Source organism: Sinocyclocheilus grahami, unplaced genomic scaffold (genome assembly GCF_001515645.1).
Source record: "Sinocyclocheilus grahami isolate Dianchi unplaced genomic scaffold, SAMN03320097.WGS_v1.1 scaffold270.1, whole genome shotgun sequence".
Lineage (NCBI taxonomy): Eukaryota > Metazoa > Chordata > Actinopteri > Cypriniformes > Cyprinidae > Sinocyclocheilus > Sinocyclocheilus grahami.
Window position 1 is genome coordinate 1,705,071 of NW_015505449.1, and position 27,002 is coordinate 1,732,072.

At 39.1% G+C, this 27,002-nt stretch overlaps 1 protein-coding gene across 11 annotated transcripts in view; it reads left to right on the forward strand.

Annotated features, from left to right (window-relative positions):
• The window catches only part of LOC107599682 (obscurin-like), a 61,665-nt gene that overhangs the window by 184 nt on the left and 34,479 nt on the right, over positions 1 to 27,002 (forward strand). For 3 of the 11 annotated variants that reach the window (XR_001610691.1, XM_016291348.1, XM_016291351.1), the window contains exons 2-36: positions 186 to 461; positions 793 to 1,068; positions 1,171 to 1,446; positions 1,719 to 1,985; positions 2,119 to 2,388; positions 2,490 to 2,756; positions 2,869 to 3,135; positions 3,437 to 3,549; positions 3,670 to 3,823; positions 3,928 to 4,089; positions 4,319 to 4,423; positions 4,564 to 4,830; positions 5,306 to 5,575; positions 5,778 to 6,044; positions 6,234 to 6,500; positions 6,622 to 6,888; positions 7,030 to 7,299; positions 7,404 to 7,673; positions 7,796 to 8,062; positions 9,019 to 9,285; positions 9,484 to 9,750; positions 13,742 to 14,002; positions 14,280 to 14,546; positions 18,542 to 18,808; positions 18,909 to 19,175; positions 19,523 to 19,789; positions 20,061 to 20,327; positions 20,600 to 20,866; positions 20,957 to 21,223; positions 21,670 to 21,939; positions 22,574 to 22,843; positions 23,231 to 23,509; positions 23,893 to 24,150; positions 24,377 to 24,643; positions 24,880 to 25,152. Coding sequence is in view for 10 of the 11 variants with exons in the window: in XM_016291348.1 (XP_016146834.1) it covers positions 186 to 461; positions 793 to 1,068; positions 1,171 to 1,446; positions 1,719 to 1,985; positions 2,119 to 2,388; positions 2,490 to 2,756; positions 2,869 to 3,135; positions 3,437 to 3,549; positions 3,670 to 3,823; positions 3,928 to 4,089; positions 4,319 to 4,423; positions 4,564 to 4,830; positions 5,306 to 5,575; positions 5,778 to 6,044; positions 6,234 to 6,500; positions 6,622 to 6,888; positions 7,030 to 7,299; positions 7,404 to 7,673; positions 7,796 to 8,062; positions 9,019 to 9,285; positions 9,484 to 9,750; positions 13,742 to 14,002; positions 14,280 to 14,546; positions 18,542 to 18,808; positions 18,909 to 19,175; positions 19,523 to 19,789; positions 20,061 to 20,327; positions 20,600 to 20,866; positions 20,957 to 21,223; positions 21,670 to 21,939; positions 22,574 to 22,843; positions 23,231 to 23,509; positions 23,893 to 24,150; positions 24,377 to 24,643; positions 24,880 to 25,152 (8,859 nt within the window). In the remaining variant the exon portion in view is untranslated. Of the gene's footprint in view, positions 1 to 185; positions 462 to 792; positions 1,069 to 1,170; positions 1,447 to 1,718; positions 1,986 to 2,118; positions 2,389 to 2,489; positions 2,757 to 2,868; positions 3,136 to 3,436; positions 3,550 to 3,669; positions 3,824 to 3,927; positions 4,090 to 4,318; positions 4,424 to 4,563; positions 4,831 to 5,305; positions 5,576 to 5,777; positions 6,045 to 6,233; positions 6,501 to 6,621; positions 6,889 to 7,029; positions 7,300 to 7,403; positions 7,674 to 7,795; positions 8,063 to 9,018; positions 9,286 to 9,483; positions 9,751 to 13,741; positions 14,003 to 14,279; positions 14,547 to 17,161; positions 17,243 to 18,541; positions 18,809 to 18,908; positions 19,176 to 19,522; positions 19,790 to 20,060; positions 20,328 to 20,599; positions 20,867 to 20,956; positions 21,224 to 21,669; positions 21,940 to 22,573; positions 22,844 to 23,230; positions 23,510 to 23,892; positions 24,151 to 24,376; positions 24,644 to 24,879; positions 25,153 to 27,002 lie in introns of all 11 variants that reach the window. The other 8 variants (XM_016291352.1, XM_016291349.1, XM_016291350.1 and 5 more) reach the window with 8 other exon arrangements.

Sequence of the window (27,002 nt, forward strand, 5' to 3'; positions counted from 1 at the left end):
GTATGGAAACCATTTTGGATTGTTAATTTTGGTTCTGTGCATCTTGACAGTCTTCTTTGGGTTATTTAAAAGCTGTTATGAAAATATTTCTTGTCTCTTGTCATATTCAATGTAATTGCAAATCTAGTGTTGACTTTCTCTGTAAATAGGCAAACTCTGAATTAAGTAAACTCTCATCTTATTAGAGCTCAAAGCTGTATTCACCAACAAAGACTCTTATCAGAAGGAAGTGAAGGTTTCAGCCTCCCAAAAAGCCACACTGAACTGTGAAGTTTCTGACTTCAAGACTGAGGTGAAATGGTTCAAGGATGGCAAGCAGTTGAGCTCCAGTAAGACCATCCACATGGAGTCGAAGGGCAAGAGCCGTCAGCTGGTGCTGGAGAATGTGGAGAAGAAGGATGCTGGAGAATATACCTGTGAAATTGGAAATGAGAACCTTGCCTTTAAAATTCAAGTGACAGGTATGGAAATGTCCTTGTGTTTGTCTGTTGGGTTAAACAAAGAGTTTAATATATGCATTTGATCAAAATATTCCACAAGATTTTATTAATGTGTCTTCAAGAAAGTGGTACAATGACAAGTAGAAGAATTTGTTGCCCATCTCAGTGGTACAGATCCAAAAACAAGTTTCATTCTGCAATGTAATTAGCTTTTTTGTGGATTGATTTGCAGTTTACATTGTTTTCCTAAATTCTCAAGCATCCAGTCTTTGCCGTATCTGTTGTATATAATCTTGAGTGATATATTTACTCAAAGCATACTGTTTTCTGATATTGTCCATTGCCCAACCAGACATTCAAGCTGCCTTCACCAACAAGGACTCCTATCAGAAGGAAGTCAAAGTAGCAGCTTCCCAGAAGGCCACACTGAGCTGCGAAGTTACTGACCTTAAGACTGAGGTGAAATGGTTCAAGGATGGCAAGCAATTGAGCTCCAGTAAGACTGTCCACATGGATTCAAAGGGCAAAAGCCGTCAGCTGGTGCTGGAGAATGTGGAGAAGAAGGATGCTGGAGAATATACCTGTGAAGTTGGAAATGAGAAACTTCTCTTCAAGATTCAGGTGAAAGGTAAGATTTTCTAGCACATCAGTGGACTTCCTTGAATCCACATACTTGTCTTCCTCCAGAACATGGTCACAATTAAGTGATTATTTCCTATTTTTTCCTCAGATGTTTCTACCAAATTCCAGAAGACATCTGTGACAAAAGAAACTGTGATGGTTGAGTCAACAGAAAAGGTTGTTTTAAAAACCGAGGTAATGTCAGAGAATTGTAGTGTTAAGTGGTTCAGGGATGGAGTAGAACTGAATGACAGATCAAAGTATGAGATGAAACAGGAAGGTCGCTCACATGTCCTCATCGTTAAGTCGTCTGAATCTAAAGACAGCGGCACCTACTCTTGTCAGACGGCTGATGACAAAGTGGAGTTCAAGGTTCAGGTCAAAGGTAAAAGCTCATTTGCAATTTAAAAGTTAAAAAATGGTTTAAAGTGTTAATTTCTCAAGGTCAAATTTGTTCATTTTAACAGTTTAATGGCAGTTTTCATAATTTTTTTTCTTGCATATTTATTTATTTTCAATTCAGTTCAATTAATGTGTTTTACATCTGGAGTTTTCAAAGTAAATTTTTGTTGGATATAATTGCCCTTATTGAAATAATAAATCTAATTGATCACAGACAAAATGTGATTTCATTGTCCCCTCATCTATTCCCTGCAGATGCACCTTTAATGTTTGTGGTACCATTGCAGCCAGTGTCTGCAGTACTAGAAAGCACCATGACACTTTCCTGCAGTCTCAACAAAGCCACGGATAGTGTCCTCTGGAAGCATAACGGTAAAGAAATCAAACCAGGTGGCAGATTCAGTGTCCGCACCGATGGCACCAACTGCATCTTGACTGTCTCTGCTGTGGCTCAGGAGGATGAAGGGGAGTACAGTTGTGAATGCAAAGATGACAAGACTTTCACCAAAGTCACTACTAAAGGTAAAACCATTAGTGTCTATGTCTGAAAGTCATCAATTCTCATCAAAATGAACCAACACAACTTAAGCTTTTTTTAAGTGATAGATGTCCTTCGTTATTATTTCTCTCAGCTTTTCAATCTAATTTCCCACAGCCCCACGTCTGTTGAGGTTCACTACCAGGCTGAACAATGTTGTTGCAAATGAAGGCAAAGATGCTATCTTTAAATGCTCCATCACACCAGCTGATGTGAGTGTCAGATGGCTGCGTAATGAAATTCCTATTACAGCTAGTCCCAAATTTAAGATCGCTCATGGAGGAAGCAGCCATTCCCTCACCATCACAGGTGTCACTCAGGAGGATGAAGGAGAGATCAGTATCGATGCCGAGGGAAAAGTGTGCAATGCCACACTGCAAGTACAACGTAAGGATAAGTGACATACAGCTGTTATGCGTAATGCAACATATCGGCAGGAAGCACACAGAATACCTGTTTCTCAATACAAATGTATCCATATTTTGCAGAGCTTCCTGTCACCTTCAAGAAGAAACTTGCAGATGTGACTGTGACTGAGCAGGACACAGTTCGTTTGGAAGTGGAGCTGAGTAAACCCTCAACAGATGTCAAGTGGATGAAGAATGGTGTGGCACTACAGCAAGGAGAAAATATGGAGATCCATGTGGATGGTGCCAAGCAGGCTTTGGTCCTCAAGAGTGTGGTGTATGCTGACAGAGGACATTACTCATGTGAAACCCTAGATGACAAGACCCAGGCCAAACTGACAGTAGAGAGTATGGATTCCTTCATTATGTTACTCTAATATTTTATGATCAGAATATACAGGAAATTATTAAATAAAAGTATTTCATCTATGGATTTCCATTGTTTTCCCCTACCATTTAGTTAAGAAGATTCAAATAGTTAAAGGCCTAAAAGAGATGAAAGTGCAAGAAAAAGAGACCATCACTATGGAGGTGGAGCTAAGCAAGGCTGATGTAGAAGGTTCCTGGAGCAAAGATGGAAAGAAACTAAAGGCAGGACCCAATATCATCATTACTGCACTGGGCAACAAGCACTGCTTGACTATGTCCCAGCTGAAGATAAGTGATGGTGGAACTATTACTTTCCAAGCTGAGGATGTCCATACTTCTGGCAAACTAATTGTTACAGGTGAGTGTGTATCTTGGGGGTCTTTTAAGCCTGAATAGCAAGATTCAGTAAGATGTTTAGCATAAGATCATAAAACGTGTATTTTCAAGTTTAGTACTTTTATAAGCTGTATAACCAACATTTTTAAGTATATTCCACCAGATAAACTAAATGTATGTCCACAATATATCCCATTTACGCTTATTGCAAGTTTAGTAAGGTTTATGTAAATTAATGAGCAGATCCGTAACATAACCACCAATGTTAAAATCTATATACTGTATAACAATTGCAACCCTAATTATTGGCGTTGTGTGCACAGAGCCTGCTGCAAAGATCCTCAAACATCTAGGGGATATCAGTTCTCCTGAAAAGGAGAAAATCACTTTTGAATGTGAGGTGTCAAGAGCAAATGCTGATGTCAAGTGGTTTAAGGTATTAGTATTTAATTTGGAATTGTTAAAAAATAAATTGTGTAGTCACATATGGATGAAATACAAAATGTAATGTATAATGTAAAAAAAAAATGTAACTGTGTCATTATTTCTCCATCAGGATGATGCGGAACTAAAGCCAGGAAAGAAATTTGGCATCCATTCCCAGGCCAATAAGCGCACCCTCATCATCCACAAGTGTGCATATGAAGACCAGGGCCAGTATATATGTAGAACAACAGATGACAATACTTCAGCCAAGCTCACTGTTCACGGTAAAGATGAACGACTTCTGAGTGGGACATTTAATCACTGCTGAACTCTGCTGAAGCATTTTGTAGTGTCACTTGAATAAATGTTTGTATTTGAATTCTTGCAGCCAGAGATATTAAAATAGTGAAGCCGCTGCAGGACGTGGAGGTGACAGAGAAGGAGAGTGCAACGATTGTCTGTGAGGTCTCTCACGATGAGGTCGAGGCTCAGTGGCACAAAGGAGATGCCAAACTCAAAGCCGGTGACAACATAAAGATAAGGCAGGAGGGTGAGTTGAACAGAATGGACTTTGATTGCTTTCTTCTTGAAAGCGTAGGTGTGCTTGTAGAAATGCTTGTATATTGACAAACATGCAGCACAGTATGGCAGTACATAGTTTAAATGACAAAACAATTAGTTCCTTTTTATTTCTATGTTCACAAAATGCAAATAAACAATTCATCTCCAAGAGGGACAGATTAATAGCTCTCAAACTCATTTAACACTCTCCGTCTTAGGAAGAACATACATTCTACTCTTCAAATCTGTAAAGGCTGAGGACGCAGGTGAAATCAAGTTCACAGCTGAGAAGGCCTCTTCAGCCGCTAAACTGAAGGTTAAAGGTACGTTGTCGTGTCGGTCATATCTGCATGCATTTTGCATTTAGTGTTAAGACTGATGAACTACAGCCTGGGCTGTGTAGCATTTCTACAGTTGTCTAACAAATCTGTAGATCCCCTAAGCTCCCTTATAATCATTACAGAACTGCCTGTCAGATTTGTGAAGAAACTGAGAGACAAAATCGCCATGTACAAACACCGTGCATATTTAGAGTGTCAGGTGTCAAGGGCCAACGCTAAAGTCATGTGGTACAAGAACAAGTCAGAGATCAAACCCAGCAAGAAGCACGAGATCACCAGTGAGGACATCTACAGGAAGCTCACCATCATTGACGTGGATTCTGATGATGAGGATACATACATGTGTGACGCTATTGATGATAAGACTTCATGTCAGCTACTAGTAGAGGGTAAAAAAAATTTCAATTATGATTTAAAGAATAAAATAAAAATTTTGGATGAAATCACAACAGAATCCATGAAACACAACCATACATTACAAACTAAAATGCTTTTGAAACTGACTGTAAAGAGGGCATACAAAATGTGATTGCATGTTTTTTATTACTTAATAACAGTTTGTAGTTCAATTTTTGATTGATCTGCAACAGACAAGAATTATCGTTGTATGTGATTTCAACCATATTTAAAAATCGTATTTATCTAATTAATTTCCCCTTCCAAACAGGGACAAATGTATGCTTGCTTCCAATTTTAAGTACTGTTATGTAAATTTTCCTTCCATGCATTTTGTTTATTTCCATGTAGCTTCATTAGTATCTGTCTTCCTATGTCTAAAGTGTTTTTAAAGAATTGTACTACATAACATTTTTTGATATAGCCAATTCTTGACACATCACTATACTGTCTCATCACAACCTTCAGAGCAGGCTATCAGCATAGTACAGGAGCTGAGTTCTGTGGAGGTGACCGAGCCATTTGCTGCCCACTTTGAGGTGGAAGTCAGTGTGGAGACAGTCAAGCCAGTGAAGTGGATGCTAAATGGGGAACAGCTGAAGGAGAGTGCAGATATTGAGATGGAGAAAGAGGGAACCATGCACCGCCTCACTTTTAAAAAGACCAAGGCCTCCATGTCAGGACCAGTACAGTTCACCGCCGGAAAGAGTAAATCAACAGCTGATCTCAAAGTGAAAGGTTAGACACTTGGTTTAACCAAGATTTGCAAAATAGACACCATTGATTAATGATGCCTGATAAAATTCCTACAGAAACCGCAGAAGTGCTTTGAAAAATGTTGCTCTATTTATGTTTACTACAGATGAAATGCAATGTTTGTTGTAGTTTTGTGCACTTTTGTGTTTTTTTTTTCAAAGTCACTGTTCATATCACCCCACAGAGCGTCCCATTGAAGTCCTGGAGCCTCTCAAATATGGGTCAGCCAAGGAGAAGACTTCCACCACACTATGCTGCAAGTTCTCTGCCCCACCAAAAGAAGTACAGTGGTTTAAGGGTCAAACTGCTTTGGAGGCTTCTAGCAAATACAGCATGAAGCAAAAGGACGCTAATGTGCAGCTGATCATACAAGCTTTGAGTGCAGAGGACTCTGGAGAGTATTGCTGTCAGGTCGGGGTCTGTGAGAGCAAAGCCGTTATCAAAGTAGAAGGTAAAGTCACAAAGAAGGCATTCAAAGCATGTTTCAGATTGCATTCCCTTTATACATCCACCCCGTTAGGATTAGGGCTGCTTGCGAGAGATCTGCTTTGACTACGCCAAGACCTCATTATATAGGTGCGGTTGGTAAAATAAATGCCATTCCGATCACGCTGGTTATTTATTTTTCTGACATACATAGTGCGTAAAATCCAGATCACCAAACATCTGACAGACGTGGAGGTGGATGAAGATGGTGATGCTATGTTCACCTGTGAGGTTAACTATGCTGATGAAGAGGTCCAGTGGACACTCAATGACAAGCCACTCTTCAACAATGAGGTCAATGCCGTCACCCATGTGGATAAGACCCATACGCTCACCCTCAAGAACCTAGCACCTGTGGATGGTGGGAAGGTGTCATTCAGCATCAGGGATGTGAAAGAAACTGTCTGCCTAAAGGTCAAAGGTGGGTTTGTATGATGATGTCCAAATAATGCAGATTTACAGAAATGCTTTGAATGTGATGGATTAAGACATTCTTTTTACTAAGTTTTGGCTTAATACACTTTTTATTTATTGACATCCAGAGAAGAAAGCCATCTTCCTGAAGTTGCTGGATGATGTAGTTGCAGAGGAGAAGGGTACAGTTATCCTTAAGTGTGAAGCCTCAAAGCCCAGAGTGGCCCCTGTGTGGCGCAAAGATGGTACAGTACTGTCAGCAGGCAAAAAGTATGAGCTCCTCCATGATGGTAAGACCTTGGGACTTACTATCCATGATGTCACGCAAGCTGACGCCGGGGAGTACAGCTGTGATCTTGGCACAGACCTCTCCAAGTCCAAGGTCACTGTTAGAGGTATGACAACAAACTTATGTAGTACCGTTGTGCTACAATGACACTGTAGTGTCTCTTTGTTGTAGTTTTATCCTTTATGTTTTTATGAAAACAGATGAAGTTGTTAGTGTTTTTCAATAATGTTTTTGCTGTTGACCCCAGATATCCACATCGGGATCACTAAGCGTTTTAAGTCGGTTGAGGCCAAAGCAGGTGAAAACTGCACATTCGAGTGTATCTTGTCCCGAGAAAGTTCAGAGAAGTGCACCTGGAGCCTAAAAGGCCAACCTGTCACTGATGGAGGCCGTTTCCAGATAAGCAGCAAAGGGCGCAAGTATACCTTAACAATCAAAGCTGTCTCAGCTTCTGATTCTGGTGAGGTGGTCTTCACTCTCAAGGATTTGAGCTCAAAGGCAACACTTACTGTTGAGGGTAAGCGGGGGAATGCAATGAAAATAAGAGCAATGAATTGAATTATAGCTTTTACACGTATACGGTTTTGCTTGATCAAGGTGTATCTTATTTTTGGGAGCTAGGTGAAGCTCCTACCATATCTAAAGAGCTTCAGGGTGTCAGTGCCAAAATTGGTGACGATGCCACATTCTCCTGTGACCTTTCTCAATCTGGACTGGAAGTGAAGTGGTCAAAGGATGGCAAGTCTATCAGAAAAAGCCAGAAATACGAAATAAGTCAGGAGCAGACGCTTGTAAAACTGACAATCCGCAACGTCACTGAAAAAGACTCTGGAGAATACAGCTGTGAGGTCACCGGTGGTCCAACCTCCAAGGCTAAACTGGAGATCAAAGGTGAGGTTTTTAAAACTTATGGTTTTAAGATTCTGTCATCCTTTCTTTAAACACACAACAGGGGAAATCCCACAAGCCTAAAGAGGAGATATATTTACCTTAGTATTTCATCCCCTCTGTAGAACTGGCCAACAAATTCATTCGTGAGCTAAAGGATGCCTCTGCAGAAGAGAAGAGTGCTGTCTCCTTTGATTGTGAGACAGCCCAACCTGCCTCTGAAGTCACCTGGCTTAAAGGAACAAAGGAGATTAGGGCTGGAGGAAGGTATGAGCTTATGCAAAAGGGAACTGTCCTCATCCTCAAAGTGAAGGATCTGGAGAAGAGTGACAGCGAGGTATACACCTGTGACATTGGCTCTACGAAGAGTACAGCCAAATTGACAGTGAAAGGTAAGAACCTGGCTTTCCACTTTCCACAGAAATCAGAATTCTCTCTTTCTTGCTGTTGATAGCAATGTATTATCTTATCTAGAAAAGAATAACTTGAAGCCAGAGAATCTTATATTCTTAAATGGATACACTCTAGTGTTTTTTACTGTATGTTTAAAGCTTTGATGTAGTCTTTTTTGATGTCTCAGTGGTCTTTGAAAATATTTCTGGTAAGTACAGTTTTTAATTTGATTCACCATGTGTTGTATTTCTGCATTTGACATTTCACTTTTGGTTCCTGTGTGGCAATGCTACTGCCAGGCATTTTGCTGATAGTCTCATGCATTGCTGAGCCAGCAGATGATCACCTCAGTTCAGAGAATTGGTACTTCTATATTGTACTTTTACAATTATGTTGGTACTCTACATGTCATGTAGATTTCTAGCAACTCAGTTTGGTGAAAATGTGGTTAAACAGTCTTTTATTTCCAGAAATGCTGGAATAGTTCAACAACTGTCATGATAGGAACATTTCATTCATTTATTTGGGTCCACACACTTTGTACTATGGAGTCTGCACATGGTGATAATGCACCATTAGAATGCTTGTCTTAGTTATCTGGAATATAATTTAGTTTTTATTGGACAGATCAATTTCCAGGTGGTGTCTTTCAGCAGTCTGTCAAATTGTCAAATTTTAGAAATGGCACTTGCACTTTTGTGTTTTGTCTTGGTTTGTGAGGTTCAGTCTTGTCTGGACTTTGTATGTATGTATATTTATGTAGTCCTGGTGCAATGGATGTGTTGGAATTGTTTCTGTTTGTTTTAATATTTCTGTGATTATAGAAAATTTTTGTCTTATCCTAGCTTCCATGTCAAACCCTAATAATCTCATCCTAGTGATCTTCTATCCTGTCTTATGGATGCTAAAACTATGAAGAAGAATTTTAATTATATTATGCTTGTTCATTCTCCAGTGGTACCAGCTGGGTTTAAGGGGCAAATGAAGAACCAGCAAGTTACTGAAGGTGGGAAAGTCTTACTTTCCTGCGAGCTCTCAAAACCTGGCTGCCAAGTGCAATGGAAAAAGGGAACCGAAAGTCTGAAACATGGGGGAAGATATCAGATAACGCAGATGGACACCATGTGTGAGCTACAGATTTCAGACTTAGTGACTGAGGACAGTGGAGTATATTCCTGTGAATGTGGAAACGAAAAAACAACAGCAAATGTTGTTGTCAGTGGTATGGATAAAAGATTATTAATTTAAATGCATCCATTCATTGATTTCTATAAATTTTTTGCTTACTTTAATTAAATTTATTAGTACTCCGATCAAGCGATACTCTAAAATGTCAATGCATGTGTAGTCAAAAAACTGTACAGATTTTTACAAATTTTTATACACCTTAAATTTATGTCATCACGCAATTGCTCTTCAGCATTACCAGTGATCTTCAGACATGAGCTACAAAGCCAAGAGTGTAACGAAGGAGACTGCGTTACTCTTCACTGTGAACTCTCAAAGCCTGGAGTTCCTGTTGTTTGGAAGAAAGGAACGCAGGTGCTCCATTCTGGAGAAAAGTACCACATCAAACAAGATGGGGCTACTGTTGAGTTGAAAATTGCTGACTTCAGACCTGATGATGCTGGACAATATACATGTTTGTGTGGGGACAAAAAGACTACAACAAACATTAAGATCAAGGGTATGAAATTAATTCGGTCTGACTTATTTTTTCATGTTCACTCTTTACTACGGAAGTCCTAAGAGGCCATGAATGATTATTATTTTTCTTTCTTGTTTTCTCGTGATCTTGACATAACGAAAATAGTTTTCTTGTGATCTTTACATAAGAAAAGTTGTTCTCTAAGTCACCCAACTGCGCCAACAGGTGGCAGTATAGAACTGATTATAACCAATGGGGTGTTCTATACTATTACAGGTGCATCTCAATAAATTAGAATGTCATGGAAAAGTTCATTTATTTCAGTAATTCAATTCAAATTGTGAAACTCGTGTATTAAATAAATTCAATCCACACAGACTGAAGTAGTTTAAGTCTTTGGTTCTTTTAATTGTGATGATTTTGGCTCGCATTTAACAAAAACCCACCAATTCAGTATCTCAACAAATTAGAATACTTCATAAGACCAATAAAAAAAAATTTTTAGTGAATTGTTGGCCTTCTGGAAAGTATGTTCATTTACTGTACATGTACTCAATACTTGGTAGGGGCTCCTTTTGCTTTAATTACTGCCTCAATTCGGCGTGGCATGGAGGTGATCAGTTTGTGGCACTGCTCAGGTGGTATGGAAGCCCAGGTTTCTTTGACAGTGGCCTTCAGCTAATCTGCATTTTTTGGTCTCTTGGTTTTCATTTTCCTCTTGACAATACCTCATAGATTCTCTATGGGGTTCAGGTCTGGTGAGTTTGCTGGCCAGTCAAGCACACCAACACCATGGTCATTTAACCAACTTTTGGTGCTTTTGGCAGTGTGGGCAGGTGCCAAATCCTGCTGGAAAATTAAATCAGCATCTTCAAAAAGCTGGTCAGCAGAAGGAAGCATGAAGTGCTCCAAAATTTCTTGGTAAACGGGTGCAGTGACGTTGGTTTTCAAAAAACACAATGGCCCAACACCAGCAGATGACATTGCACCCCAAATCATCACAGACTGTGGAAACTTAACACTGGACTTCAAGCAACTTGGGCTATGAGCTTCTCCACCCTTCCTCCAGACTCTAGGACCTTGGTTTCCAAATGAAATACAAAACTTGCTCTCATTGGACCACTGGGCAACAGTCTAGTTCTTCTCCTTAGCCCAGGTAAGACGCCTCTGACGTTGTTTGTGGTTCAGGAGTGGCTTAACAAGAGGAATATGACAACTGTAGCCAAATTCCTTGACACGTCTGTGTGTGGTGGCTCTTGATGCCTTGACCCCAGCCTCAGTCCATTCCTTGTGAAGTTCACTCAAATTCTTGAATCGATTTTGCTTGACAATCCTCATAAGGCTGCGGTTCTCTCGGTTGGTTGTGCATCTTTTTCTTCCACACTTTTTCCTTCCACTCAACTTTCTGTTAACATGCTTGGATACAGCACTCTGTGAACAGCCAGCTTCTTTGGCAATGAATGTTTGTGGCTTACCCTCCTTGTGAAGGGTGTCAATGATTGTCTTCTGGACAACTGTCAGATCAGCAGTCTTCCCCATGATTGTGTAGCCTAGTGAACCAAACTGAGAGACCATTTTGAAGGCTCAGGAAACCTTTGCAGGTGTTTTGAGTTGATTAGCTGATTGGCATGTCACCATATTCTAATTTGTTGAGATAGTGAATTGGTGGGTTTTTGTTAAATGTGAGCCAAAATCATCACAATTAAAAGAACCAAAGACTTAAACTACTTCAGTATGTGTGCATTGAATTTATTTAATACACGAGTTTCACAATTTGAGTTGAATTACTGAAATAAATGAACTTTTCCACAACATTCTAATTTATTGGGATGCACCTGTATCTACTTTACTCTACGTGTTTGGGACAGAGTGGACCTTCTTCGTGATTGCTATAATTTGTGCAGTATTGTTCATTACTGACATTTAATTAACTTATAAACGTTAAATGCTTGAATAAATATAATTATATCACTACCGCAGTGGTGTTCGGTGTGATATTAAATTTATTGCTTATTAAAACCAATGTTGTCAACAGTGATTGATTAGCCTATATTTATTTATTTATTGTAGATGTTATTACCAATCGAAGCAAAATTTGCTGAAATATCCACAACATGCAGTATTAGTACAGTTTATCTGTTGATCTGATGCAAGTCAAAGTTGCATTCATTACTATAGCAACAGTAGACTCACGATGCATTGTTTTAAAAATCAAACAATCATTCTAAAAAAAACACAACTTTTGTTATATCGAGCATCGCGCTCGCAAGAAAATGAAGTCGTGATCACATTTAGTCATTTTAGCAGACGCTTTTCCAAAGCGAGGACCAAATGAGGACAATGGAAGCAATCAAAATCAACAAAAGAGCAATGATATACAAGTGCTATAACAAGTCTCAGTTAGCTTAATGCAGTACACGTAGCAAGGGTTTTTAAAATTATATAATAAATAAAAATAAAACAGATAGAATAGAAAAAGAATAGAGCAAGCTAGTGTTAAGAGGTCTTTTTTTGCTTTTGTTAATTGTATAATAAATGAAAAGAAAACTGATAGAATACAAAAAATTAGAAAGCTAGTGTTACGTTTTTTTTTTAAAGAAAACAAGCAGCAAATTAATAGAGTGCAAGTCTAAAAGGGACAAGTGTTTTTTTTTTAAAGAATAGAATTAGAATAGAGTGCTAGAGTTAGAGGGTCAAATAAAGATGGAAGCTGTGTTTTTAGCCGATTCTTGAAGATGGCTAAGGACTCAGCTGCTCGGATTGAGTTGGGCAGGTCATTCCACCAGGAGGGAACATTTAATTTAAAAGTCCGTAAAAGTGATTTTGTGCTTCTTTGGGATGGCACAATAAAGCGACGTTCACTTGCAGAACGCAAGCTTCTAGAGGGTACATAAGTCTGAAGTAAGGAATTTAGGTAAAGGGGTGCAGAGCCAGTGATGGTTTTGTAGGCAAACATTAATGCCTTGAATTCTATGCGAGCAGCTATTGGTAGCCAGTGCAAATTGATAAACAGAGGTGTGACGTTAAATGGCTCATTAAAAATGTATCTTGCTGCCGCGTTCTGGATTAATTGTAAATGGATTAATTGTAAAGGTTTGATAGAACTGACTGGAAGGCCTACCAAGAGAGCATTGCAATAGCCCAGCCTGGACAGAACAAGAGCTTGAGCAAGGAGTTGTGAAGCATGTTCCAAAAGAAAGAGCCTGATCTTCTTGATGTTGAATGAAGCAAATCTGCAGGACCGGACAGTTTTAGCAATGTGGTCTGAGAACGTAAGCTGATCATCAATCATAACTTCAAGGATTCTGGCTGTTTTTGAAGGAGTTATGGTTGATGTGCCTAACTGGATGGTGAAATTGTGATGAAACGATGGGTTTGATGGAGCCACAAGCAGTTCTGTCTTAGCCAGGTTGAGTTGAAGGTGATGGTCAGTCATCCAGCAAGAAATGTCTCTTAGACAAGCTGAAATGCGAGCAGCTATCGTCGGATCATCAGGATGGAATGAGAGGCAGAGTTGAGTGTTATCAGCATAGCAGTGGTATGAAAAGCCACGAGATCACGAGAAAATTAAGTTGTGATAACAAGAAAACAACTTTTGTTATGTCGAGATCACAAGGAAATTAAGTCATGATCACAAGAACAACTTTTATTAAGTCGTGATAATGAGAAAACAACTTTTGTTATGTCGTGATCACCAGAATACAAGAAAGAAAAATAATCATAATCCATGGCTTCTTAGGACTTCCGTATTTTACTGAGTACAAAGACTTTTTATATTTTGACCTTTACTGGTTAGTCGCTTGATGGGAACTTATATAGATATTATAGCATTATCTGGCATTAGTAGGTTAACTTCACTAATACAAATATCTGGTAATCTTGTCCTGTAAGATGTTCACAGTTTTTGTGATCTTATGTCTCTTGTTTTCTTTGGGAGGTTTTTGAATGTTTTTTCATGTTGTGCTTTTACATTTTGTGCAAAGTGCATTAATTACACTAACAACCTGTTTAAACATCAATTGCTTCTTAGCATTGACCTTTAAACGAGAACTACAAAACCAGGAGTGTCAAGAGGCAGACAGTGTTACTCTTCATTGTGAGCTCTCCAAACCAGGAGTGCCTGTGGTTTGGAGGAAAGGAACACAAGTGATCCATTCTGGAGAGAAATACCATATCAAGCAAGTTGGTTCTGTTTTTGAGCTGAATATCACTGATGTCAAACCTGAAGATGCTGGAGTCTATAGTTGTGATTGTGGGTTTAACAAGACCTCATCTACCGTTATCGTCAATGGTAGGAATTACATCTTTTTTTAATTGTGATTAAATGTAGGGTATTACATTCAACACCATACTCTACTGTGCCCTGAAGTTATCGTTGATCAGGGTTTTTTCTTATTACACTAATGGCTGTTTTTAAATCAATAATTTGCTTGATTGGTGGGCTTAATGACTTAAAAACTAGAAAACTAGACTAGAAGACTGGAAAGACTTCTGTTCAATCCAGTTATTGGATGTTGTCCTGAGTCGTTTGTGTAACATGGTTCCAACATCTTTTCACGGTTCCTCAGCACTACCAGTGGTCTTCATACATGAGCTGCAAAACCTGGAGTGTGATATAGGAGGCAGTGCTACTCTGTCCTGCGAGCTTTCCAAACCTGTTGTCCCTGTGCAGTGGAAAAAAGGAAGCCATGTTATCCAATCTGAAGGAAAGTACGTCATCAGGCAGATTGCCTCAAAGGTGGAGCTGAAGATCACAGATCTCAAATCTGAAGATGAAGGAGACTACACATGTGTATGTGGAGACAAGGCAACCACAGCCAATATGAAGATCAAGGGTATGAATCATTCTTATTCTTTCTGGGATTTTTTAAATAATTAATTACTCTCCCCACCCAAGCTGCACTATTCTAACAAACAACTGTTTAAAAAAAAACAGTGTTACACAATTTAATATTGCTTGTTTAGTGTTGTTAGTGGTTTTATTTGTTGCATTTGTTATTTTAAGATTCCACTTATATGCTACAGTAATGAACAAAATGTAATTGTTTGTTTCAAGTGTGAAGCAAAAAATTACGCTCTTGCAGATGACATATCAAAGCGGAAAAAAAAACTGAAAAAGTTTTTCATGGGAAACAGAATAATTCTGTATATGGTTAAATATAACTTTTAGATAATTTTTTGTATCCTGCTGTGGCTCTGCCTGCTGTGCTGTAATGTCATATTCTGTCAGACATCTGTTTTGGAACTGCCTTAAACTTTTCATCATCGCTGTCTGTCGGTTTCTTCCAGCTTGCAGCCTCTTCAGTTTAGTGTGGTTCATATGTGGAACACAGATATGGGTTTAAGGCTTCAGCACTAGTCTGACTTGAGTCGCAATACACAGTGGAGTAACATATTACAAACCCGATTCCAAAAAAGTTGGGACACTGTACAAATTGTGAATAAAAACAGAATGCAATGATGTGGAAGTTTCAAATTTCAATATTTTATTCAGAATACAACATAGATGACATATCAAATGTTTAAACTGAGAAAATTGATCATTTTAAGGGAAAATAAGTTGATTTTAAATTTCATGGCATCAACACATCTCAAAAAAGTTGGGACAAGGCCATGTTTACCACTGTGTGGCATCCCCTCTTCTTTTTATAACAGTCTGCAAACGTCTGGGGACTGAGGAGACAAGTTGCTCAAGTTTAGGAATGTTGTCCCATTCTTGTCTAATACAGGCTTCTAGTTGCTCAACTGTCTTAGGTCTTCTTTGTCGCATCTTCCTCTTTATGATGCACCAAATGTTTTCTATGGGTGAAAGATCTGGACTGCAGGCTGGCCATTTCAGTACCCGAATCCTTCTTCTACGCAGCCATGATGTTGTAATTGATGCAGTATGTGGTCTGGCATGGTCATGTTGGAAAATGCAAGGTCTTCCCTGAAAGAGACGATGTCTGGATGGGAGCATATGTTGTTCTAGAACTTGGATATACCTTTCAGCATTGATGGTGCCTTTTCAGATGTGTAAGCTGCCCATGCCACACGCACTCATGCAACCCCATACCATCAGAGATGCAGGCTTCTGAACTGAGCGCTGATAACAACTTGGGTTGTCCTTGTCCTCTTTAGTCCAGATGACATGGCGTCCCAGTTTTCCAAAAAGAACTTCAAATTTTGATTCGTCTGACCACATAACAGTTTTCCACTTTGCCACAGTCCATTTTAAATTAGCCTTGGCCCAGAGAAAACACCTGTGCTTCTGGATCATGTTTAGATATGGCTTCTTTTTTGACCTATAGAGTTTTAGCCGGCAACGGTGAATGGCACGGTGGATTGTGTTCACCGACAATGTTTTCTGGAAGTATTCCTGAGCCCATGTTGTGATTTCCATTACAGTAGCATTCCTGTATGTGATGCAGTGCCGTCTAAGGGCCCGAAGATCACGGGCATCCAGTATGGTTTTCCGGCCTTGACCCTTACGCACAGAGATTGTTCCAGATTCTCTGAATCTTTGGATGGTATTATGCACTGTAGATGATGATAACTTCAAACTCTTTGCTATTTTTCTCTGAGAAACTCCTTTCTGATATTGCTCCACTATTTTTAGCTGCAGCATTGGGGGAATTGGTGATCCTCTGCCCATCTTGACTTCTGAGAGACACTGCCACTCTGAGAGGCTCTTTTTATACTCAATCATGTTGCCAATTGACCTAATAAGTTGCAAATTGGTCTTCCAGCTGTTCCTTATATGTACATTTAACTTTTCCGGCCTCTTATTGCTACCTGTCCCAACTTTTTTGGAATGTGTAGCTCTCATGAAATCCAAAATGAGCCAATATTTGGCATGACATTTCAAAATGTCTCACTTTCAACATTTGATATGTTATCTATATTCTATTGTGAATAAAATATAAGTTTGTGAGATTTGTAAATTATTCCATTCCTTTTTTACTCACAATTTGTACAGTTTCCCAACTTTTTTGGAATTGGGTTTGTACACTACTTGACAAAGAACTTGCATGTGTTCCAAGCTTTGGACACGTCTTCTTTGAGATTTCATTGTCTGTGATTCCATCTGCAAAATGTTTTTTGTCACAGTTCTGAAGGCCCATACACCCTCATACCAACCAGGACTTCAAAAGCAGACTACTGAGCAGGGGGCATCAGTTGATTGTACAGAGCGAATGTACGGAATGACTGTCCGTGCTTTGTTTTCTTGGTCAGCAGCTTGATTTCTTGTTGGCCATGGTCAGTGAGAAATCAGTCAGGCTTTGGGGGCTTTCATTTATCAACATGCATGAATGCTTCTGTAAAATAAATTTTAATATAGGATGTCTGCTTGTTCTGTATATGCCTCTATTGTCCAACATGGCTGATACAGGCATTGCTATTTGTGTTTTAAGATCCTTACGGTTTTGGCCAAGGGTTGCAGTTTACATGAATGTGTCTTTTATCACAGCTCTAAAGTTCCTCCGTCCTTCTGATGCCCTTGAATCAGACTTCCAGAAGCAGAAGAAAGAGAAACAGGCAGAGCTCAGTGGTATGAAACTGATGTATATTTCCTGCCTGTCGTGCAGCACGTTTATGTGCTAATGGAAATGTGAATCCCAGTCAAAATGTTCAGTAATGTATTCTTTTGAATGGAACAGCATGTGGCCACACATTCACTTTTGCATTACGATAGTGTTTTTGTGCACTCTTTGTTGTGGTATGTCTTTATTTTGTTGATAAATATTTAAACTTCTCACCCATGCATCAAAAATCCTTTGGATATTCTCTTTAAGCATTCTTGTTTGGACAATTTTCAGTACTGCTGCTCCTACATTTATTACCAGACAAACTTAAGCAAAATAGCTGTTCATCTTTTATGTTTTAAAAAAGTCTTTGCATAAGTATAAGTGAAGCACATGTTGATAATCTGATTTTGTTTTGTTTTACTTATATTCTTTCACTTAAAAATCAATGGCCATTGATCCATTTTCTCCCTCAACTTTATCTGCACCACTGCTTGTTCTAGTGTCATACATGGTGAATATGTATTTTAAATGGTTGACTCTAGTTGGAGTGTTTTCCGTTTCATCACATTGTACTTGCAATGTCAGAGGTGAAGAGGGCAGGAGTGGATTATGGTAGTAGGGAAGAGATTAGTTTGCCTCTCATGATATTCATCTTTGTTAGTGTACTTGGTTTAGTTAAAGAAGCAGGTTCGGGAACATTAGTGGTGTCCTCTTGCTTTGATTTTTCTGTAATTTTTCGGTCAGGAGCTATTCACTCTGCTCCCACACATTTGTGTGTTATTCTGTAGACTGTCCTTTACCTTTGAAGGCTGGTCTTTCATAATTTTTCATTTCAAACCTACCTTTTTTTAGTTTGATTTGTATCTCTAAATTTAACACTTTGTAGTTTTTAGCAGTTTGAAATAATCCAAAAAATTATTCAGTCTTAATTTATTCTGCCATACTGCTCATGGATGGAAAATGGTTCAGACATTGATTGTATATCTTGAATATTTTCAACACATCATGTCACCAGCCTTGATGTTGATTTTTTTATTTATTTTTTTAAACATACCAACTGGATTGCTTTAAATGACCATGTGAAGCTGAGGAGTGTTTCTCTTTAGATGGTCTCATTGATGTTGATAACAAACATTCTTATATTCTTATATAACAACATACATTAGTAGTTTGATAGCGTATTCCTTAACATTCCTGACTTAGGTTTAATATTTAGAAAGGAATATTATAAAGCTTATATGTTTTGCCTGTACACATTCTGTGTTATTACAGAATACTGTACAAATTGACTTTTTATACTCAATGAGTGCCTGCCTCAACAGCTCACCCAATTCAGTTTACGGAAGTACTGCTAAACCAAGCATGTGATGAAGGTGGCAGTGTTACTCTGCAATGTGAACTCTCCAAACCTGGAGTTCCTGTGGTTTGGAGGAAAGGAACACAGGTGATCCATTCTGGAGGAAAGTACCTCATCAAACAAGTTGGCTCTACTGTTGAGCTGAAGATCACTGATGTTAAACCTGAAGATGCTGGAGACTATGCTTGTGATTGTGGAGACAACATCACCACTGCTAACATCAAAGTCAATGGTAGGACTGAGCTTTTATTTGAACCCTCAAAAACCTAACAATGACAAATTAATCTCACAAGATCCTGTTCCTGGTTCAACAACTTTGCCTGATTCCTCAGCATTACCAGTTGTCTTCAAGCGTGAGCTGCAGAACCAACAGCTTCAAGAGGGGGACAGTGTCACTTTGCACTGTGAACTCTCCAAACCTGGAGTTCCTGTGGTTTGGAGGAAAGGGTCACAGGTGATCCATTCTGGAGGCAAGTATATCATCAAGCAAGTTGGCTCTACTGTTGAGCTGAAGATCCCTGATGTCAAACCTGAAGACGCTGGAGATTATGTTTGTGATTGTGGAGACAACATCTGCACTGCTAACATCAAAGTCAATGGTAGGACTCATCTTTTATTTGAGCCGTCTTCAACAATGAAGAAACTTCCTGTTTTCTGATCTAAACAGCTGTCCATTAATAATGTCTTCATTTAATGTAGGGTAGTGTATAGTGCTGTTTATTTGGCTATTCTAATGTACTAAGTTGTTTGTCTAGTTTATCGTTTTCCCATTTACATCATGGTGGTTGTTTTAGTTAAACATCTTAGAAGGTGGTCAAAATATAAGTTAAGCCATTGTAGAAGAATGTTTTACATCTATCGGTGAAAATAATATTTTTGGTGCAAAGTGTAAACTTAATCTCATGAGATCCTGTTGCTGGTTCAACAACTTTACCCGATTCCTCAGCATTACCAGTGGTCTTCAAACGTGAGCTACAGAAGCAAGAGATTCAGGAAGGGGACAGTGTTACTTTGCGATGTGAACTCTCAAAACCTGAAGTTCCTGTGGTTTGGAGGAAAGGAACACAGGTGATCCATTCTGGAGGAAACTACCTCATCAAGCAAGTTGGCTCTACTGTTGCGCTGAAGATCACTGATGTCAAACCTGAAGATGCTGGAGATTATGTTTGTGATTGCGGAGACAGCATGACAACTGCCAATGTCAAGGTTAACGGTAGGAGAAGACCAACTGTTTCATGAATTTTTCCATCATTCTAATCCATCTTTGAAATGCATTGTCACATGCATTTCTTGGTTGTAAAGTGCGAATGATTCCTCAATTTAATATGAAGTTAAGGCCAAAAAAAGGATTTAATTGTAACCATTGTTTGGACCATTGCATTTGTATTGTATTGATCTTACTTCTCTGGAAAATGTTTTTTTTACCTCATCTAAATCTATAGAACTAAATCTCTGGCATCTTATTCCACTCTCTAAATTGGCAGTTCTTACAGCCACCTTCACACAAGAGCTGAAAAACCAGACAGCTATTGAAGGAGAAAGCATCATCTTCCAGTGTGCGCTCTCCAAACCTGGAGTTCCTGTGGTTTGGAAGAAAGGAACACAGGTGATCCATTCTGGAGGAAAGTACCTCATCAAGCAAGTTGGCTCTACTGTTGAGATGAAGATCCCTGATGTTAAACCTGAAGATGCTGGAGACTATGCTTGTGACTGCGGAGACAGCATTACCACAGCCAATGTCAAGGTTAATGGTAGGAGAAGACCAACTGCTTCATTAATTTTTCCATCATTCTAATCCATCTTTGAACTGCATTGTCACACCCTGTGTTTGTGAAGTATGAATGCTTCCACAGCTTATTATGAAGATGAAGATAAAGCTTAAGAAAGAAATGTAATTGTATCCTGTTGGTGTACTATAATGTTTGTTTGAACTGTTGCCTTCAGGTTTTACTTGTCTGGAAAATCTTTTTATAACTCTACAGAATTAATCTCTTGCATCTTATACCACTATTTGCATTGGCAGCACTTCCAGCCATCTTCACACAAGCACTGAAGAACCAGACAGCTGTTGAGGGAGAGAGCATCAGCTTCCAGTGTGAGCTCTCCAAAGCAGACATTCCAGTTGAGTGGCGCAGGGGTGAAATTGGCCTATGCCCCTGTGCTAAATATGAATTCAAGCAAGATGGCCACCGTGCCCAACTGTTCATACATGACCTTGAACCTGAGGACTCTGGTGACTATATCTGTGACACTGGAGAACGCCAAAGCATTGCATATCTGGAAGTTAAGGGTAGGCTTGGATTGAACCGTCTTTCTTTCCTGTATCATTTGAAGCTGTTTCTTCATGATGACCTTAAACACGTTTACTCACCATTTGCAGCACTGCCAGTTCTTTTCAAATCATTTCTGAAAAATTTGGAAAGTGTAGCTGGGGAAAATGCAGTTTTTCGATGTGAACTTGACAAAGCTGGAGCCAAAGTCATCTGGAGGAAAGACAAGAGTGTAATAGAAGCAAGCAACAAATATCAGCTCAAGCAAGATGGGGCTGTTGCTGAGCTTATCATTTACAAGCTGCAAGGAGGAGACGCTGGAGAGTACTGCTGTGAAACGGAACATGATCGGACATCTTCCAAACTTGCTGTGAAGGGTATGAATCACCTTGTAAAAGTCTTCATCCCTCCTAACTTTACCTGATCATCCTTTTTTGATGCTCACGCATCTACTCCATACCATTCTAAGTACTATGCCATCCATCCTTTCTTATGGTATGCTTGTACCACCTTCTCTGTGCACGTGGTTTTGCACATAACAATTCATTAAACCTTGCACAACCTTTCTTCAATGCACTCCTATTTCATTCTGCTAGATTATTTAAGTATAGGAGTTTTTATGCAATATACATAACATTATACACTTTTCCCAGTGTAGTTTAACAGTTATTTTTATATAAAGGATAGCAATTTCTGTCATGACCTGCTGTGAATTTAGTTGAAAAGACTTGGATTATTATGGATGCTAAACTGATACTGTGGGAATTTATCTAGTTTTTGACTTGTTGACTATTGATAAAATGAAACCTGATTTTGCTTTCAGAACCTGAAATCATGATCTTAACTGGCTTGAAGAGCTGCATTGTCAATGAAAGCGAGGACGTTCATTTCGAATGCCTTGTCTCTCATGACAATGCTCTCATTGTTCAGTGGACGCTGCAAGACGTTCCACTACAGAACAATGAGATGAATGAAATCCGAATGGAAGGCAAAAGGCACACACTTACACTAAGAAGTGTCACCCAGAAAGACTCGGGCACGGTGTCCTTCCATGTTGGTGCACACACTTCTTTTGCTTGTCTTACAGTTAAAGGTAAAACTAAAGAATTATTTGGATTTTCTAAATAGTAGTTTGCTATATTTCACACCTTCTTTTAATTCACTGGTGGGTTTCGAACATATGTACTGTTAGTGCATGTGTTTAGTGTTTGTTTGTGTGTGTGTGATCATCCTATATCCATATAAATATATTCAATACATTCCATGTATGTAATATATCTTGCATTTATTATTCTTTGATGCATGCTTTAACGCATCATATTGCAAAAAAATTACTTGTGACCAGCCACTTTATCTACGCCACAATGAAAGCACAACATTTCATGCATGTATGTTATCTATTTAAACTTCACTTGTCAAATATTTGTCTTATCTTGACCATTGTTTGGTAGTTTAATGAGTTTTATTTGTTTGGATATTACATTTAGAAGGTTGACTATTCTTCATTCCTTTTTCCTTATCAGTGATTAATTTTGCCTGTAACAGAAGTGCTTCAAAAAGTTTCATAATTTCTGATTCAAGCATTCCAAGGTTAGGCTTATCTTGTCCCTGGCTGCATTTAGAAACTACGAAGAAAATGTATTACCATCTCATGATCTTGTAATATGCAGGTTTGGGGTGTTGCACATATCTTAGAATGTGTTCTGTGTATCACTGTTTCCCGCCAGCAATCCCTGTGCTATCATTTGTGAAGGAGTTAACAAGCCAGGAAGTCACAGAGGGAGCCAGTGCCTCATTATGTTGTGAAACTTCAATCCCTGATGCCAATGTGACCTGGAAGAAGGACACTCAGGTCCTATCTGATGGAAAGAAGTATTCCATAAAGAAGGATGGCACATTCCAAACCTTGGAAATCCATAAGCTATCAGTGGACGATGGTGGCGAGTACATATGTGAAGCAGGAGACAAACAAAGCAAAGCTATGTTGACCGTCAAAGGTAATGCTTGATTCTTCTTTAAAGATGGGCTCCATTTTACACTGTTCCCCTGCAGAAGCAAGAGTACATATTAGTATTAGCATTATTCAAATTATGAATACATTGAGTAGCTTTTACTTTTTATATTGTCATTAAGGCATGATCCAAGTAGTATGTAAAGCAAACATCAGTGAACTAAGATAGAATGATGCTCTCCTCCATTCTTGGGATTTCACAACAAAATCCCACATTTTTTATAATAAACTACACTGTTCGTAGGATTAATACATCCTCTCACATTCTAAGTCACTTCTAGTAGATAGTCAGTAGTGGGATATTTACCTCTTTTGACTTTTCGGAAGATCCTCAATAGTCCCTTTTCATCACGTTCCTTCCATCCATTCCCAGAATGTGTAAAGATCACAAGAGAATTAAAGGATGTGACTGTGATAACGGGCGAGGATGCTATCTTCCAGTGTGAGGTGTCCCATACAGGGGTTACGAATGTCGAGTGGTGGCTCGGCTCCAACCACCTTCAAAACAATGACTTGAATCAAATCAGCTGCCGAGGGAGGGAACACAGCCTAGTGCTGAAAATGGTCACACCCGATGATTCAGGTGATGTAGCCTTTGTGGTTGGCCCTGAGAAGAGCATCGCCTACTTGTTGGTGCAGGAGAAACCCAAAGGTAAAAGACACATTATGGCTAACAGCACTCATTGTTGGCAAGCAAACTTCTGTCTGTAATTAGGTAGTAGTTGCACTCATTTCTATGCGCAATCATAACAAAAGGCTTCTAGCTGCTTTTCCATTTGCTTTGGCCATTCTACAGCTACACTCCAACATTGTGTTTTTTGAGGAAGAGATGTAGTTTTCATCAATTTTTGGTTCAGACATAATCTTTTCTCTAATTCCTGCCCTTAATTGTTAAAACATGAGTTTTGCACTCAGTAAAGCTCTTTTAATGTACCACAGTATATGTTCAATGGCTTCAAGTGTCTTAAGTTTCAGAGTCTTCAGGCAGACATTATGATGTGACAGCACTTGGGTTTGGGTTTCTCCTGTCCATAGTCGTATTCTTAGAGAAGCCTCTGGACTTAACTGCCAAAGAGGGTCAAACAGTCACACTGTCCTGCATGACTTCTGACCCTGAGGCCTCTGTCGGCTGGTACAAAGATGAAGCGATGATAAAGGCAGGGGGGCGGTATCTGCTCTACAAGGATAGAGCCGTCCATCAGCTCCGCATCCTTAGGGTGGAGGAAGGAGATGCAGGGCTGTATACATGCAAAACCAAAGATGCAGAAAGCTGCGCCACCCTTACTGTTAAAGGTAAACGGGTTTGTAGGCCTGTGACTTTTTTTGTTTTAATTTTATCAACATGACTGAAGATAAAGGGAACACAAATGGGTTTCAAGTAGACCCGTTCTGGTTTTCTTTTCTTTATAACTGCCTCTCTTGTGGAACAAAGAAGATTTTTGATACCCTCACAGGTATCAGCAGCCGTTTAAAATCTGACATTTACATTCTTATAACTTCTTTTCTTACCCATCATCAGGTCAACCTGCATACTTCCGGAAGGAGTTAGAGAACCAGAATACAATAGAGGGAGATAGTATCACCTTGCTCTGTGAACTCTCTAAGCCAGTTAAAAGTATAGAGTGGAGAAAGGGTGGAGTGGTGCTCCAACCCAGTAAGAAATTTGAGATGAAACAGGAAGGATGTGTGCTGGAGCTCCATGTCCATGATCTGGAACCAGAGGACAATGGCTACTACACTTGTGATGCTGGAGTCCAGTTGACCACAGCATCAGTCACTGTGCAAGGTATCAAATAACACTCTTAAATAATTTGCAATCTGTATTTTAGTTATAAAAACCTCTGTTGTAGAGCAAACAGATAGAATTTTCTCAAACGGGTTGGAAGTTATTTAAAATCTGTAGCTTTTTGAATTACGTCATTATGTGCTCAGAAGTTTCACATTATGTTTTTGAAGCATCCTCAATATATGAGTATTTTTAGACACTGGTGATCTAAGGGATTCTGTGTCTGGTCTCTGCAGAGGCTGAGGTTCTCATAGTATCGGGTATAAAGAATACAGATGTGTTTGTGGGCGAACAGGCCATTTTCTCCGGCCAGCTCTCTCGCCGTGCCAAAGGTAGAGTTCAGTGGTGGCTAGACGGCACTCGTTTGGAGAACAGTACCTTCAGTGAAATAAGTGTGGGTGAAGACCATGTCCACACTCTCACCCTAAGGAACCTTTCTCCCAATGATTCGGGTACAGTTCTGTTCAATACAGGTGGCCTGACGTCCTCCGCCAAGCTGTTAGTGAAAGGTACCAAATGCAGGGGTGCTTGGCAGTACTTGGCAGCACAGAGATCTAAAAACTTAAAATTATGAATAGCACTGGACTAGTATTGTGTCCATGAATTTCCTAAATCTAAAAGTCAGTTACTCATTCTGTGAAGCATTTGGGTTGCCTTGAGTTTTTTTTTTTTATAACAGTAATAGTTAGACCATAGGTCTAGAATTGTTTCTTAATCTGTCCTTGAAGTAGTTGAGTACTGTTTGTGTACTTTAATACATACTGTAGATTTATAGACTCACATTGCTGAATTACTTATCCATATTAATTATATTCTTAATCCAAAGTGTCTTTGCACAGACTACCCTGGAGAATCATTTGGTAAAGTGCCTTACTCAATAATGCAATCCTGACAGAACAGGATTTTATTCACTTTGTTCTCTCTTAGGGTTACCCATGCCTAGAATTGTCTTTTTTTTAGACCCTTTATTGTTAGACAAAAGTATACAGTAAGATGGGTTGACAAAAAAAAAATATTTTTAATGAAAATTCATGGATGCATGTAGTCCATGTGCCATGTATTTCTAACCTAAAACAGTAGATTTGGCTGCAATTTCACGGCTTGCTAATTACTTACAAAGTTGGCATACTAATTATTATATTAGTAAACTGATTTTGGGCTTGTATATGGACCAAGACTCAACACGAAGATTGAAGCATCCAAATGAAGCATTCAAATTATTTAAATTCAAAAACATAAGATTATTCATCACAAATAAGTGTCTTTGGAAGTCAATATATTATTTGTCTGTTTTGTTTTTTTGCATATTATTGGACATGCAGCCTATCACTATCCCAGCATACATTTTACAATTCAGTTTGTTAATCTGTCTGAGGTAGAAATGCATACAACTGAAGCCCTAGTGGATGCGCCAAAGCATCTAAGTGAAATTATGCAAGCAACCTTTTGCCCAAAAATTAAAAGAGCAAACAACAATAGTCTTGCATGCACTCTAAATCAGATAATTGTACACTCATCAGTCTTCACTGTTCGTTTGTGCTGCATGAACTTTTTTTAATAAATTGGCCTTAATTTGACTTGACACTGCAACTAGGCATGTGCTGGTTGTAATTGACCATGTCCTTTGTCAGTGTGGAGTAGAGAAGCAAAAGATGTTACACTTACATGTACATTTCAGTACTTTTAAGTGAAAGAAAAAGAAACAGCTACTGCACTGACTTAGATTGTGAGGTTTTAAAGGTTGCTGTTTTAAACTGAATAAAGCACTAGGCTCGTATTTTAGTTTTAATTTACATTAAATATCACCCAAAACCTGAAAGAGGCTTGAGGTGAAGAACTCTACTTCAAAGTGCACTGGGATCTTATATTACTTATCCCAACCACCAACCCTCTATAGATCCTAATGTGGAGGTGGTCAGTGCCATGGAGGACCAACATGTAGCAGAAAACCAGCCTGCAGAGTTCATCTGTCAGTACTCCCGGCCAGTCAAGGCCGTATGGAAGCGAAACAGCATACCTGTGCAAGCAGACGGTCGCAGGGTGATAGTCGAACAGGACTGGACTGTTGCGCGGTTGTACATTAGCTGTGTGGAGCCCCAGGATGGGGGAATGTACTCCTGTGAGGCAGAAGGAACTTCTGTTGTGGCACATCTCAGGGTGCAAGGTGAGCACACCTGTAGACAAAGAGAATCTGTGTGTCATTCATACACAAAGACTCGGTATAAGACTTGCAAAGACTTTGAGAAATATAAAGTTATAAGTTGCACAAGTAAGGGCTTACCACAAAGAGTTTTACTGGGATTTCTTTCTTTTCTTTTTTTTACTCGAGCCAAAAATGGCTGTTTTTAGCAACATCATC